The sequence below is a fragment of the Myxocyprinus asiaticus genome, chromosome 4 (genome assembly GCF_019703515.2).
Source record: "Myxocyprinus asiaticus isolate MX2 ecotype Aquarium Trade chromosome 4, UBuf_Myxa_2, whole genome shotgun sequence".
NCBI classification, from domain to species: Eukaryota; Metazoa; Chordata; class Actinopteri; order Cypriniformes; family Catostomidae; genus Myxocyprinus; species Myxocyprinus asiaticus.
This window is the reverse complement of record NC_059347.1, coordinates 26,353,923-26,368,040: the sequence shown is the minus strand read 5'-3', so window position 1 is coordinate 26,368,040 and position 14,118 is coordinate 26,353,923. Positions and strand designations below refer to the sequence as shown.

At 38.1% G+C, this 14,118-nt stretch overlaps 1 protein-coding gene across 1 annotated transcript in view; it reads left to right on the top strand.

Moving 5' to 3' along the window:
• LOC127438660 (ras GTPase-activating-like protein IQGAP1) overlaps nucleotides 1-14,118 on the top strand; it is a 75,853-nt gene that overhangs the window by 14,130 nt on the left and 47,605 nt on the right. The window contains exons 2-5 of the mRNA XM_051694382.1: nucleotides 1,342-1,441; nucleotides 8,015-8,171; nucleotides 9,116-9,193; nucleotides 11,616-11,692. Of these exons, the coding sequence (XP_051550342.1) occupies nucleotides 1,342-1,441; nucleotides 8,015-8,171; nucleotides 9,116-9,193; nucleotides 11,616-11,692 (412 nt within the window). The remainder of the gene's footprint in view (nucleotides 1-1,341; nucleotides 1,442-8,014; nucleotides 8,172-9,115; nucleotides 9,194-11,615; nucleotides 11,693-14,118) is intronic.

Below are 14,118 nucleotides of genomic sequence, written 5' to 3'. Positions count from 1 at the left end.
CACTCCGCTGTCCCTTCCGGCAGCCAGGTGATTAAGTGCTCCAGTACCACCAGATTGAGCAGCTCCTCAGTGTCGTGATCTTCAGCCAGCATCCACCCTCGGCAGGCGTCACTGTCGGGAGAAGGCGAATTGATGGCTGTGCTCCCACAATGTCAGTGACTGGAAGCACTGGTGATGCTGCTCCAGGCTACGGCTGACCTGCTGCAATATGGTTCTTTTCAGATACTCGTACACCAGGAGATTTTTGGCCAGCAGTTGGTCTTTCCCGGACAACAGTGTAAGTAGGCGGACCGCCAACTTGGTGCTTGGCTATTTCCATGCTTTGACCACTTGCTCAAAGAGCACGATGAAAGCCTCTGGGTCGTCCTGAGGTCCCATTTTGGACAACGCAACAAGCAGCATGGCCATGAGTGGGTCTGGGGTCGCGGCTGAAGACCCCTCCTGGTGAACAAAGCTCCGTAGCACCTGCCAGACCTCCGCTTGAGCCTTGAACAGTGCATGGAATTGCTGCTCCTGTTCTACGCGTAGCTCAAGCAGAGCCTGGTTTTGGGCTTGGTGGATGCAGGCGAGGGACTTGCCTACTTCGGCCAGCGGCGAGGACTCCATGATAGTGTTTCTTCCTCCTTCAATTCCCGGTTTTTGGCACCACTGTGACCGGTTCGTGACTCTTTTTATGAAAGAGGAAGTCCAACATAAATTTATTTGACATCCCATCACCACAGGCATGTACAAGCTATTCAAAACAGGAAGTGTAACCCATAGGCCACTCGTTATTCAGCAACAGAGATGCAAGGAAACCCTGCTAACTAGCTAAATTGGCTAATGGTTTATAAGACCATTCAGTTGTTTTGTTGGACCAACAACAAGGAAGAGTTGTTATTAGAAAACAACAAAAGATAAAAAGATAGCAAAAGCTGCTAAAAGCATTGAGTAGGAGACTTGTCAGAATAAATATGTGGACCTTAAATAATTAGGAAACGGGATAATCATGTAATAAGCAAAAACCAATTACAGTATGCCAACATCATTTTCCAAAGTATGCAGTATTAGTGAGCCTTTTCGAAAGTCACACTTTCACTAAAATGCAGTGTAGTCAAAATGGCCAAAATACCCATCCCTATTATTCACACCACAAATTCACAAAATTACTTTTAGATTGTAACTGAAGAGTTTACGGGTTGTATTGTTGGCTGTGGTACAGTTACAGTAGCTGATTAAAATGTGGGAGGGATATGTCACGCTCAGCATTCTGATTTGATATTCTACCAGTATGGAAAAACTCTATTCTGTCTGTTGGGTGCTGCATTCTTCAACTGTTATTTTTCTTTGTTTATCCTACAGCCATTGTGGACGATGAGAGGCTCTCGGCAGAAGAAATGGATGAAAGGAGGAAACAGAATATCGCATATGAATACCTTTGTCACCTAGAAGAAGCCAAACAGTGAGTAAAACTGGCCAAAACTGTGTTTTTTCATACTACAGTCATACTACAGAGTCGTACTACAGATAAATATCCAGCCATGGTCATGGGACATGATAAATGTGTTAGATTCAACACTGTGGGTATGGACTTAAGTGATTAGTATTTGAAGGTATGCTTCCTAGCCTGTGGATGTGCTCAAAGTGTGATAGTATATAAGAATGGTGTGATATTGTTGCCTATATGTGATCAGTCAATATTGTTTAAAGCAGCAGCTACACAAAAGGTGTACTAGGTTACCATCAAATTAAAAAAATACAGGCTATGTACACTGTTAAAAATTGTGCTATTCGGAGCAATGACACAGAGGGTAGTGCGGTTCTCAAGACATGAAAAGAGCCTGGTTCATGTCCCAATCCCTTCCCCAACCTCTCTCCCTCCACTTTCCTCTCAGTGCTCCACGTTCCTGGCTAATAAAGGCAAAAAGTGCTGCTAAAGCACAGTATATTAGAATTGGTAGCAATTCAAGGTACCGTTAGTTTACAAAATGTTTATTGTATTGTAAAATTAAGATGAACTACTATATTTGACACTATAGAACTGTATACTGTATTTGTACCTGTATTCCCAAAAGCTGTTCTTAACTGTATTCAGTTGTGTTACAACAGTATTAAATCCTTCCACCATGACCTCTCAGTGAACAAGACCATGAAGTCATTGCGATGTAACAACTGTCAGGTTGAGTAGAGAGTCAGAGGCGGGACCCAAATGCAGAGTAAAACAAAAGTATTTATTAATACAAAAATAAACAAAGGCAAAACAAAAACTACCCCGAAGGGGAAAACCATGCTCTGGGCAAAAAATGACAAAAACGGGCTGGACTGGAAAACGGGGCAAAACACAGGACCGACCGGAACTGACAGGAGCTGGGAAGAACACACCAACACCGACATGGACATGGAACAAGCACAAGATGAACTGGCACTGGACAGCACACATGAGGAGACTAAAATAGGGAGAGAAATCAAATGGGTTAACAAGGGGACAGGTGAGGCAAATGAACTAATAATAGGCAAACAAGGAGGCGGTGTATGATGCAAGACTGAAAGACACGCAGCAATACAGAAACAAAACAAAGCCATGTGCTCTCACAAGACACAAACACCCGAATGGCATGAGTGTACATCGCCAAGATAGTAAGGTAATATACATTCATGTTGTAGAATCATGGCGTGAACCCATGGGGTGTTCATGTCTCAAGAACATGTGCATAACCAATGTGCTACAGCTCTGACATTCTTTAACACCCGATCCTCCCCCCCCCAAATCACTACTATTCACTACAGAATTAACTTGATTTCAATCTCCAAGAAAGCAACACTTTTGGCAGCAATAACAGCAAACTATATTTGGGAAATAAAGTAGTTTTTCTTTAGCTGTACAGTACATTTTATTCTTTGGTAATGAACCAGGCATATTGTGTGCACAGCCAGTACATTTTCAGTTGTGGGGTTTGGGACTCATTTTGTTGTCAAGGCACAGAGAACAGTTAAATGCATCAGCGGTCATTTGTATCACTGGGAACTTGACCCACATCTGATGAAAGCATACAAGAATGTGAGGGAGTATTACAGCATGCATTGTTCTGAGATGAGGCGTTCAGAGCTTTGTTCTTAACATAACAGTTCTAAAATCTAGTTCTTTAAATGATGATAAACTGTAAAAATAGAGCAAAGTTTAATTTTCACATTAATTAATTAATCAGTTGTTTCATATCCCTACTTTCCTCATGGAGTAATCGTGGTCATGACTTTGTTTCAAAGCCTCTATTCTGGGATTCCTGTCTTGTTGGATCAGGATTATGATGCTGGCCACTAATCTGCTTGTTAACAATGGAGTAACATATCATCCCCATGTTCCACTTACATCAGGTGTCACCAGTAGAGGCCTGACAGGTTTCACTGAATATCTGACCCCTGCTGCACAAGATCTTAACAATCAAAACTATCAATTAGAGTGGTGTTTTTTAAATTCGTAATAAAGAGCTGGTTAGCCAAGCCACCAAAATAAGTGGAGCGTGCAAAACAGATGATCAAATGTTAATAGCCTTTGATGTTCCCAGACCTGATTATATCTGGCAAGTTTTACTGCCTCTAAATTATTACTACATGTAAGATTTAACAAAATTAAGTCTTAAAGGCAAAAAAAGATGTTTAGCAGAATTTATGTGCTGCTCTCCTATATTCCAAGTTATCTTAAGCCATATAATAGTTTTGTGTGATGATCAGATTGAAATAGAAGTTATTATTCATTGAAAATCTTGCTTTAAAAGTCTTGCTTGACAGCTGTGGTTTCCATGGTTTATATTCCACAGAAGAAAGAAAGTCGTAAGGGTTTGGAACGACATGAAGGATAAGTAAATGCTGACAGAATTTAATTTTTTTTAAATCCCTTTAAAGTGTTTGAACACCATCTAACCTTCTATATAATAATTGCATAGTTGTCTGTTTAACTTCTTTTTTTTTAATTTTATGCAGTACATTATTGTGCATTGTTTCTACTAAATTATTTATTCATTTGAGATCTAATGGACTCCTGTTGCAACCTGTCAGCTGACACATGCCTCCTTGCAACCCCCAGCCTTCCCATGTTAGTACTGTGTCTGGGAGACTTTGTACCTGCTGACTTAAACAAACAGAGCATGTTATTTTAGATTGAGGGACTCAGTTGTGAAACGTTTTCCATCTCTTAATTTTGTCATTCTGTGATGTCCTTAACATTGGTTATTAGTTGTCACAAGGTTTTTTTTTATACCGTACCAGGGTATTTTGTTTTAGATGTTAATTAAGCATCATGTGACCAATGTTTACTTGTCAGGCATCTGTACTTTATTTCTCACTTCCGAGTGCCAAAATCAGTCTGTACTTTAATACTCCAGTAAAACTTTCCAGGTAGTACCGTCACTACTAGCCAAGTCAGGAAAATGGAAGACCATCCTGGTTATGCTATATAAAAATAAGGTGAATTCAGAGGTAATGTTATGGTTCAATTCACTAGTTATACAGACCATTATAATAAGCTATGAGCTCAGCTGCCCTATCACCCACTCATTAGTCAATAAACAGACCCTGGACATTTGTTTTAGCAAAAGTAGGCGTTCAATTCAGTAGCATGTCAGACAGATACATGCAGTCTAGATAAATAGGTGAAAAGTCATAAGAGGGCAACAACCTCTCTGCTTCAGGATTGCAGTCATATCCTTTAGAACTGAATTCTTTGGACCAGCAGTCAAGTCATTTCACCAAACAAAGTGGATATTTTTGGTGCATATCATTGCATCCTTCCTTCCCCAACTGAACCAATATTATCCCACAGTGTGTTCTTGTTTCACAGTTTAGCTGTCAGCTGGCCCTCAGAAGCATTCACCTCAAGGCCTGACCCCATTAATTTGTTTTGCATGTGCAAATTGCTGCCCTGTGTTGACGTATTTCCTATTGAAACAGGAAGTTTGGGTGGGACATATTGAAGGGCTTGTCTTTTTAAACAGCCAGTAGATTTTAGTTTTTCAAAGCCATGAACCATGATTTGCTACTTGCTGGTTGGTGGTAGGGGAAGGGACATTCTCATTCTAGAGAGCATTTGAATGGACAAAAAGCATGAGACATCAATATGACTTCACCTCCAGTGTGCTTTCTGTCTGTACTGGTCTCAGAACACTTTGAAACACACCTTATTTTCATCCTAACTCCATATGAAGCCTCTGAAAGCAAATCATTTTTTCTCAATGTGATAATGCAGAGTAAATATAAGATTTCCAAAGGAAAAAGGCCTATAGCCTAGTCCTCGTAAGTAGTCATTGTATTTAACAGCATGCTGTTTTGCGATAAATCGCTCAAATTTTAAAAATGGTATATTGGATGAAACAAGACGCTAATCCTTTGACTCAAACCGGTTTCAGTGTAAAAACTTAATGAGGTTTCTTACCAGATGTAGTTTTGTTGGCATTTCTCCCAAAGACAAACTCTTCTGTGATCAACGCCATATTGTTTTGTTACATGACTCGGCGCATCAAAAGTTTAACCCTTTACTGACAGCCCAGAGTGTTCTGAACTGAGATCAGTCATTTTAAATTAAATTAAGTTATGCATAGCTTATAACGAAGACATTTTGAGATCACATGATCAGGTAGCTGACTTTCTTTTAGAGGACCATTATTTAATATTTGGCTAAATAATGTTCATCATTCTGTTATTCTCCTGTGCATGAACATGGCATTCTCAAAATATATAGTATTGCAATTATATATCATATTTTTGGTTAGATAAAAATCACTTGAATAAGATACAATCTCATGTACTGGTGTGATGTGACACAGAAACCCTCTAGCTTTAGCAGCTCAGTTTGTGTTGACAAAGAGCAGATTTTGTGGGAGGCTGGGGAATTGCTGACACATGTCTGGGCAGAATGTTTTCCTTGCCATTGTCGTTTCTTCTATGTTGTCTTTAATTTAAGCAACCTAAAGATCTTAATGGTCCTTCAAGGTATGTAGACATTTGGCCTATGTGAAAGTAAGCATAACATATCATGCAATGTTTCTTTGATCAGAAGTATCATGGTGTAGCCCCGTTAGAGCATAATAAAAGCCTGCAGCTTGTGCTGCACCAAATAATTGCATGCAAGCATGCTTGTGACCTCTCCTGTTACCGCAAAACTGACATATTTGACCAACTCCAGTATATACTTTAGGTTGTCTTGGAAATAAATTGGTTCAGCTGACCAACCCAAGAGTCACTGAGCAAATTATTAACCAAAGGCTTGCAAACAGCAGCATAGTATTGGCATTTTAACAGATTAACTTAAATCTGCATATTTTAAAGTTTTGCTGTGTACTATATAGAAGGAATAGTTCAGCCAAAAATGTCCTCAGTTTTTTAGTAGAATATCCTGGCCATTTTTTTAATGAAAGTGAAAAAACTGGGGCTGTCAAGCTTCAAAATGACAAAAATGCATCATAAAAGAAATGTAGCACATGTAGCATATAATTCAAATTGACTGGTTTTATAACGCTTGTATGTGTATGCATTTTTGTTTTTTTTTGTTTTTTCTATACATGATTTTTATTTTTTTATTATTAATATTTTTTATTTTTTTTTGGAGCTAGACAGCTCCAGTCCACTTTCACTTTCATTATATGGAAAAGAGCAGCCCGGCTGTTCTTGAAAAACTCAACTTATTTGTTTGACAGAAGAAAGTAAATCATAAAAGTTGAGAACGACACATGGGTGAGTAAATGATGACAGAATTTACATTTTTGAGTGAACTACTCCTGACATTTTCTTTACTTGACCTATTAGTTCTAACACTGACTATGGGCCCTTATTCCTGAAATGCTAAACTTTTGCTGACAAATCTGTTGTCTATGATTTGGTGATAACAGGATCCCTGAATTAGGAAATCTGAGCTTTTTACTGTAAATGGAGACCTCTCCATGTTTGTGAATTGGAGGTGCAGCAGACAGCTCGTCAGGGCTCAGGGAGCCCAGTGTAGGTGCCTTCACAAGCAGTCTTTCAGTATGTCAGATGTCACTTTTTCACTTGGTCACTAACTAGCAACCAGTATGAAAAGGCACATTTCATTGATTCAGTGATCTGAAAAACTGATTAATGAACTGACTACATGCTTATTGTGATAGACTGCAAACTAATGAACAAATAAGGTATACTTTCTTTTTTCAGTATCCTATTCAGAATTCAAAATCAAAAACAGTCATCTCGTTGGATTGACTTGAAAACAGCATCAAATAACCTGTAATTGTAAGTGTACACATGTTGTGTTCATAATAAAAGGAACACTAAAGCCAGCGTTTCTTTTCCTCTTTGCTTTAGTAAAAATAGTGTGACAGGAGATTTTTTCCCGCAGGTTTGTCGACACCTAGTGGAATGGAGGGTAACTGTTGTAGCTTATCCTTGACTATTTACTGCTCATGCTGGAAGAGACAATATTTAAATATGGTTAAAAGCACTGATGTCCTTTCACTCTTTGGCACACACTTTTTGATGGTGTAAACTGGGGGATGGTCCAAGGTCACTCTTTTTTTTTACTTTACCAGGTTGCTATGGAGAAAGTTAGCACTGGTTTTGCAAAGAAATTAGAGAATATTACAAAAAAAGTTGTGGTCCTCTGTGTTTCTCACATTTTTGGAGGAACTGAAATTCTGTAACTCTCTTATATCTGAATTTAATATAATGCAATTCCTTTTTGTTGCTTCTGCTCTGTGGGATTCCGTTATCCTGTGCTGTTATGTGAGGTAGTCAGTTGTCTCTCATGTTAAAGTGAAGAACTTTGGCAGACCAGTGAACTGTAGTCTGACATACATATTTAATAAACATATCTTAATTGCTGCTTTTTGGTTCTCTCGCGAGTTTAAAAATAGCGTTAACTTATGTTTTATGATGCTGAGAGTGAGAATTTTTGAAGTCTGTGTTTCTGCCATATGCAAAATTTTATCTTTGAACTTTTTCGAACACAGTGGTGAACGCAGAGTTGTTGTTTATTGATTGATTCTGTGTACAAACCTCGGCCTTTTGATTTCAGATGGATGGAGGCATGTCTGGAGGAGGAGCTGCCTCCAACCACAGAACTGGAGGATGGTTTGCAGAATGGGGTCTACCTTGGAAAACTGGCCAAGTTCTTCGCCCCTGAATTGGTATCGGAGAAGAAGATTTATGACAGGGACCAAACTCGTTATAAGGTATTCATTTGCTGATAGGTAAACAGACAGAATCAGACCAAAATGGTGCCGTGGCATAGTGGTTAGTACACATGCTCCTGACACTGATACTTACGTTGGTGATGGAGGTTAGAGTCTGAACCTGCATCACGCTCCTCTCCCAGGTAAAAAAACCCCACCTTAAACTAGCCTAGGTGATCTTTGCGGGTTCAAGCTGGCAGTAACTTTCACTCAAGGCCAGAAAAGGTATGAGTAAAGCATGAGTATTGCAGTATAAAGTGGAATCCACTGCAGTGTGTACGGCACCATGCAAAGCCAGAAAAGCTAAATGGCTTCATGTTTACTTATTGCTTCTCCATGTTTTAGGCATGTATTGTTCCCAGGTCTCCCAACCTGACCAAGATGGTTTCAACTGACCATCAAAAAAGTGCATAAAACCTATATAAAACCAGCCAACAGGGACATGGATTAGCTTGACCTTGCTGGGAGACCAGTTAATTCCAGCAAACCATCTTAGGCTGGTTTAGACTGCTTTTTTTTCTTCTCCACAACCCCCCTCCCCCCAAAAAAGAACCATAAACAGACTCAACCCAGAATTCACCAATTACATAATTGTTAGCTGTGACACTTACAAAGTCCAGTTGTTTGTGACAGTATTTCCCAATGCATTGTCAGGATTAAACTCTAATTATACATCCTCACTTCTTCAAAATCTCATTCCCAAGGGAGGAGAAAACAGAGCAACTAACTAACAATCTGATGAGTTACAATGAGTTACAATTGCTCATTTATATATCAAATATATTTCTTTTTTCATTTCTGTTGCATACATTCAAAACAAAATCAGTAGGGAAAAGTCTCCCAACATTATCAAAACAGCTTTATATTCAGACAAAAAATAATTTCAAATGTATTAATGTACTGCTATTGTATTAATTATTTATTTTGTTTTGTGCTCTCTCCAGCGCTCAGGACTACACTTCAGACACACAGATAACACTGTGCAGTGGCTCAGAGCCATGGAGTCTGTGGGTTTGCCTAAGGTAATGCAGCACACACACACACACACACACACACAAACATACACACGCTGACACATTTCTTTGCCATCCTGTGTCTGAGGAAAACAGCACATTTGACATACAGACATACATACATATAGACAGACAGACAGACAGACAGACTGATAGATAGACAGATAGATAATTTACCATTATAATATTAGTTTATAAAGGCTTTTCTTGAATATTTACTCATGGTGTGAGTTGTTGACTATAATTAGTAATAGTTCACTTGCTCTGTCAGTCAGTTTGACTGGCAGTAACTTTCACTCAAGGGTAGAAAAGCATGAGCTGCAACCAAGTATAAAGCAAAACCCAGTGCAATGTGCAGGGCACCATGCAAATCCGCAAAAGCTATTGTAAACGATTTCATGTTTACATTTTATTTATTGCTGCCCTGTGTTTTAGTCATGTATTGTTCCATTACCAAACCATATTAAGAGGAAATTAATTAATGTTATTTTTAATTTGTAGAAATATTCAGTGGCAAGTGTATTATGGTACAAGTACTAAGGTACTAACATGATATTTTGGGCATGGTACTGTGGTAATAGCATGTTTTTATACAACCCCAATTCCAAAAAAGTTGGGACAGTATGAAAAGTGTTAACAAAAACAAGTGATATGTAAATTATATTCACCCTTTGCTATATTGAAAGCACCACAGCTACACATTATATGATGTTTTACCTTGTGAATTTCATTGTTTTTTCTTTAAATGTACAGTCATTTAAAATCAGATGAATGCAACACGCTCCAAAAAAGTTGAGACGGGAAATTTAAGACTAATAACAATTTGACGAGTTGAAATAACAAGGCGATGTGAAACAGGAGATGTTAAATTGGTGAGGCAATTGTGTCATAGTACTGTATACTGTATAATGAGCCTTCAAAAACAGCTTAGTCCTTCAAGAGCAAGGATCATTCGAGACTTGTCAATTTGCCAACAGATGCTTCAGAAAATAATCCAGCATTTTGAGAACAATATTCCCCAAAGACAAATGTGAAGGATTTGGGGCATTTCACCCTCTACAGTGCACAATATAGTTAAACGATTCAAGGAATCGAAAACCACTTCTGAATGTGCGTGATCTCCGATCCCTCAGATATTACTATGTTAAAAAACATCATACATCTCTAATGGATATCATGACATGGGCTTGAGAATACTTCAGCAAACCTTTTTTAGTCAACACCACTCGCCGCAGTGTCCACTGATGCAAGTTAAGACTTTACTATGCAAAGCAGAAGCCCTACATCAACACTGTCCAGAAGCGCTGCCGACTTCTCTGGGCTCGGTCTCATCTTATATGGAAAGTAGAACAGTATAACTGTGTTTTTTGGTCTGCAGAGTCCACATTTCAAATAGTTTTTAAAAAACACAGCTGTCGTGTTATCCGCGCCAAAGAGGAAAAAGATCATCCAAGCTGTTATCGGCATCAGGTCCAAAAGTCAGTGTCTGTATGGGCCAGGGGTGTGTCAGTACACATGGCATGGGTGACTCGCACATCTGTGAGGGCACCTTTAATGCAGACAAATATTTAAAAATTTTGGAGCAACATACTGCCATCCAACACCGTCTTTTCCATGGACGTCCCTGCATTTCCAGCAGGACAACTTCAAACCACATACTGCCTGGATTACAAGTGCATGGCTGTGTAAGCAGAGAGTGTACTGGATTGGCCTGCCTGCAGTCCTGACCTGTCTCCAGTTGAGAATGTGTGGCACATTATAAAGCACACCTTACAGGAACAAAGATCCCGTACAATTGTCAATGGGGGAAAATTCCACTTTCTAAACTGAACAAACGTGTGGTAAACACTCGACTGTCCCAACTTCGTTGGAGTGTGATGCAATCATCTGATTTGAAATTACTGTATATTTTCAAAACAATGAAATTTACAAGGTAAAACATCATATAATGTGTAGTTGTTGAGCGTTCAATGTAGCAAAGGGTGAATATAATTTACAAATCACTCCTTTTTATTAGCATTTCTCATTCTGTCCCAAATTTTTCATAATTGGGGTTACCAAGTTAATACCATCGTATACTTTTAGGTACCTTGGAAATACCATTTAAATGCTATAGTTTATGAATATGGTATCTAAAATACTGAAATATAAAATTATTAACCACCACAGACATTTGGACAAGGCCCCCCAATATTCAAATTAGTGGCCAAATAATGTGGGTATTTTAATGGCAGATTGTTAGACTTAGACATTCCCAATCCCCGTCTTCAACATTTCATTATCTTCTAGCATGTACTCTTACTTATTGTATGGCTTTTGCTTCTTCATAGGTTTTGAACAGAGTTTCTAATGAATTCTGTCTTTTTCTTGACTAATGTTTTATATGGGACCAAAAGAAAATGAAAGACTTGTGTGTTTTTTTCTCTTTCAGATATTCTATCCTGAGACAACCGATGTGTATGATCGCAAGAATATGCCCAAAGTCATCTACTGCATACATGCACTGAGGTACAGGACACTACCTCATTTTTATAAAACTTTCATTCTATTCTATCACTCAAAACTTGTACAAATGACTACCTGAAAATGGATACATTTAGCTATGGACTTAGAAAGGCTTGCTTACTTCATCAAGTTTCATAAACTACTGTAGAATTATAAAAATTTCGGTTAGGTTGTGGTCATGGTTTTGTTATCTCTCAGTTATGAAAACAGGTTTTTAAAGCATCAGCATGTATGACTGCTCACGACAATCTCACCACTGAGAAAAGCAGATGTTTTTGTGGGGTAGTGGCTTGACTAGGGGGTCCCCCTGTTGTGTTACTACCCATCAGTCCTGCTGGTTGACTTCCGGTCTGTCTTGAGTCATTTCCTGTCACTGATTCCTGTTATTTTCTGCCATTATCTCTAGAGACAAACCTTTCTAGCTTTTCACACCTGCTCTGTTGTACATTCTGGGCAATGGTGTCCTAAGATCATTGACTTCCTGAGTGCAATGCTGTGGAACGTAAACACATCCTTCAGGTTTATTCCTTGTCAAATTTCAAAAATTTCCCCAACTGAAATGTATTATTTTGTTTATACTTTTTCTGAAGAAAGACTTACATAAATGATGATCACAGCCAAAATATTAAATTTTAGGGATCATTACTTAGTAATCCATTATTTTGTAGAGGGGGATTATGATTTGCCAATGATTTAGAGCAAAAATACTGGTCTAAAAAACAACCTTAAAAAGGTGGCAGCATCATTATGTTATTTTTTACAAAGAGATGTAGTTATAGTACTAAAATCAGTTGACTTCAGCACCACTTGTTACATTATACTGTATGTCAGTTAGAGCCCGACCGATATGGGATTTTTGAGACCGATACCGATTTTAGAGAGGGAAAATTCACCGATTACTGAAATGAACTGTTTAAGGATCAACTTTAAATGGAAATCCTAGTCACAGTCATACGTTTGCAGCCAGTGTGATCAGGCGAATGTGTCTAATAAATTACTACAAGAAGACTTCTTTTTTGGTAAATGATTTATAGTTTTCCTGCTCTCTCTCTTTCTCTCTCGTCTCATGTGTGGGTTGCCTGGCTTCCTCCCTCTGCCTTACACACGCTCTTCCTTCCTGAACCTGTAGTTAACCCCTTCAATGACTCTAGACAACACTGACACTGCAGAGACCCAGTGAAAATCCTATATGGCTCAGACAACCACAAGTACATACTTTGCATTTAGGTAGTTTATAAATAACATATTTGTGATCTTTGTATTTCCCAACATCAAAATTTTATATTAAAATGTATATATGGGTAGTTGATGTACAACGTGCCTATGAACTATTTTTTTTTTAACCAACATGAAGATTTTAGGTAATAAAAAAAAATGGAAAGTGTATGTTTTTGGTGCTTAAACTGGACACCATTTCTTTCAAACCATATTTACACACCTTACTGACCCACATTTTAAATGGTCCTGGAGTGTGACAAATTAATTTTTAAAGTACAAATACTCCATTTAAACTTGGGTCATAAAATCTGCATGTATAACTATAAAAAAGCAAAATGTTGTTTAAAATAGATTGAGATGGAGTCTAGCATGTTGAGATTTTTTTTTTTTATATGCTGTATATATGTACTATATATATATCTGAAGTCACATGTCTGTCCGCATAGCTCTGCTATCAGTTTGGCTCTAAACAATGCACTGTAATTGATCCTTTTGTGACTCATCAGCTGTAGTGGCCTACACCTCTTTTACAAGGAGTTAAACCCACTTAACATTTGCCCATTCTGTAGTACGGAGGCTAAATTCACACCAGATGGTGACTGTCTCTCTGTCTATTGATGTTAAGGTTCAAAGGTAAAGGAGGCATGTCAATCTTTATCTTTTACACAAACATGCTCAGGCGCACTGCACTCTAAACTCTTCAATAATTAATTACTTTGTTTGTCCTCAATCAGCGGACAGATAAAAGTTTAATGCAGTTTCCACTTGTGTTTCACTCTAACTTCAGGCTATGCAATTGGGCTAGGATTGGTCCAGCTTTATACTCCCATCTTGTGGAAGAATCTTATAACTACATATTTTGTGATCCGTCATATTGGTCTGTTTTGCAGAAGAAGCATATTTAGAATGTGAGGCATAATTAAACACTTAAATTAAAACTTCTGCCACCATTTACTCACCCTAATGCTGTTTCAAACCTCCATGACTTATTTTCTTCCATGGAACGCAAAAGGAGATGAATGTCAGAAATTAAATGTTCAGTTATGGGACAATATTTGCTCCTTTACATTTGATTCTCAGGGGAATTTTCTACCTTTTTTAGGGCAGTTTTTTTTTTCTAACTAAATTAAAATTATGCTTTGTCATCCTTTTAGGTTAAATACTTCCATTTAACCAGTACATTAACATTAAAAAGAGTTAAAATGCATAAC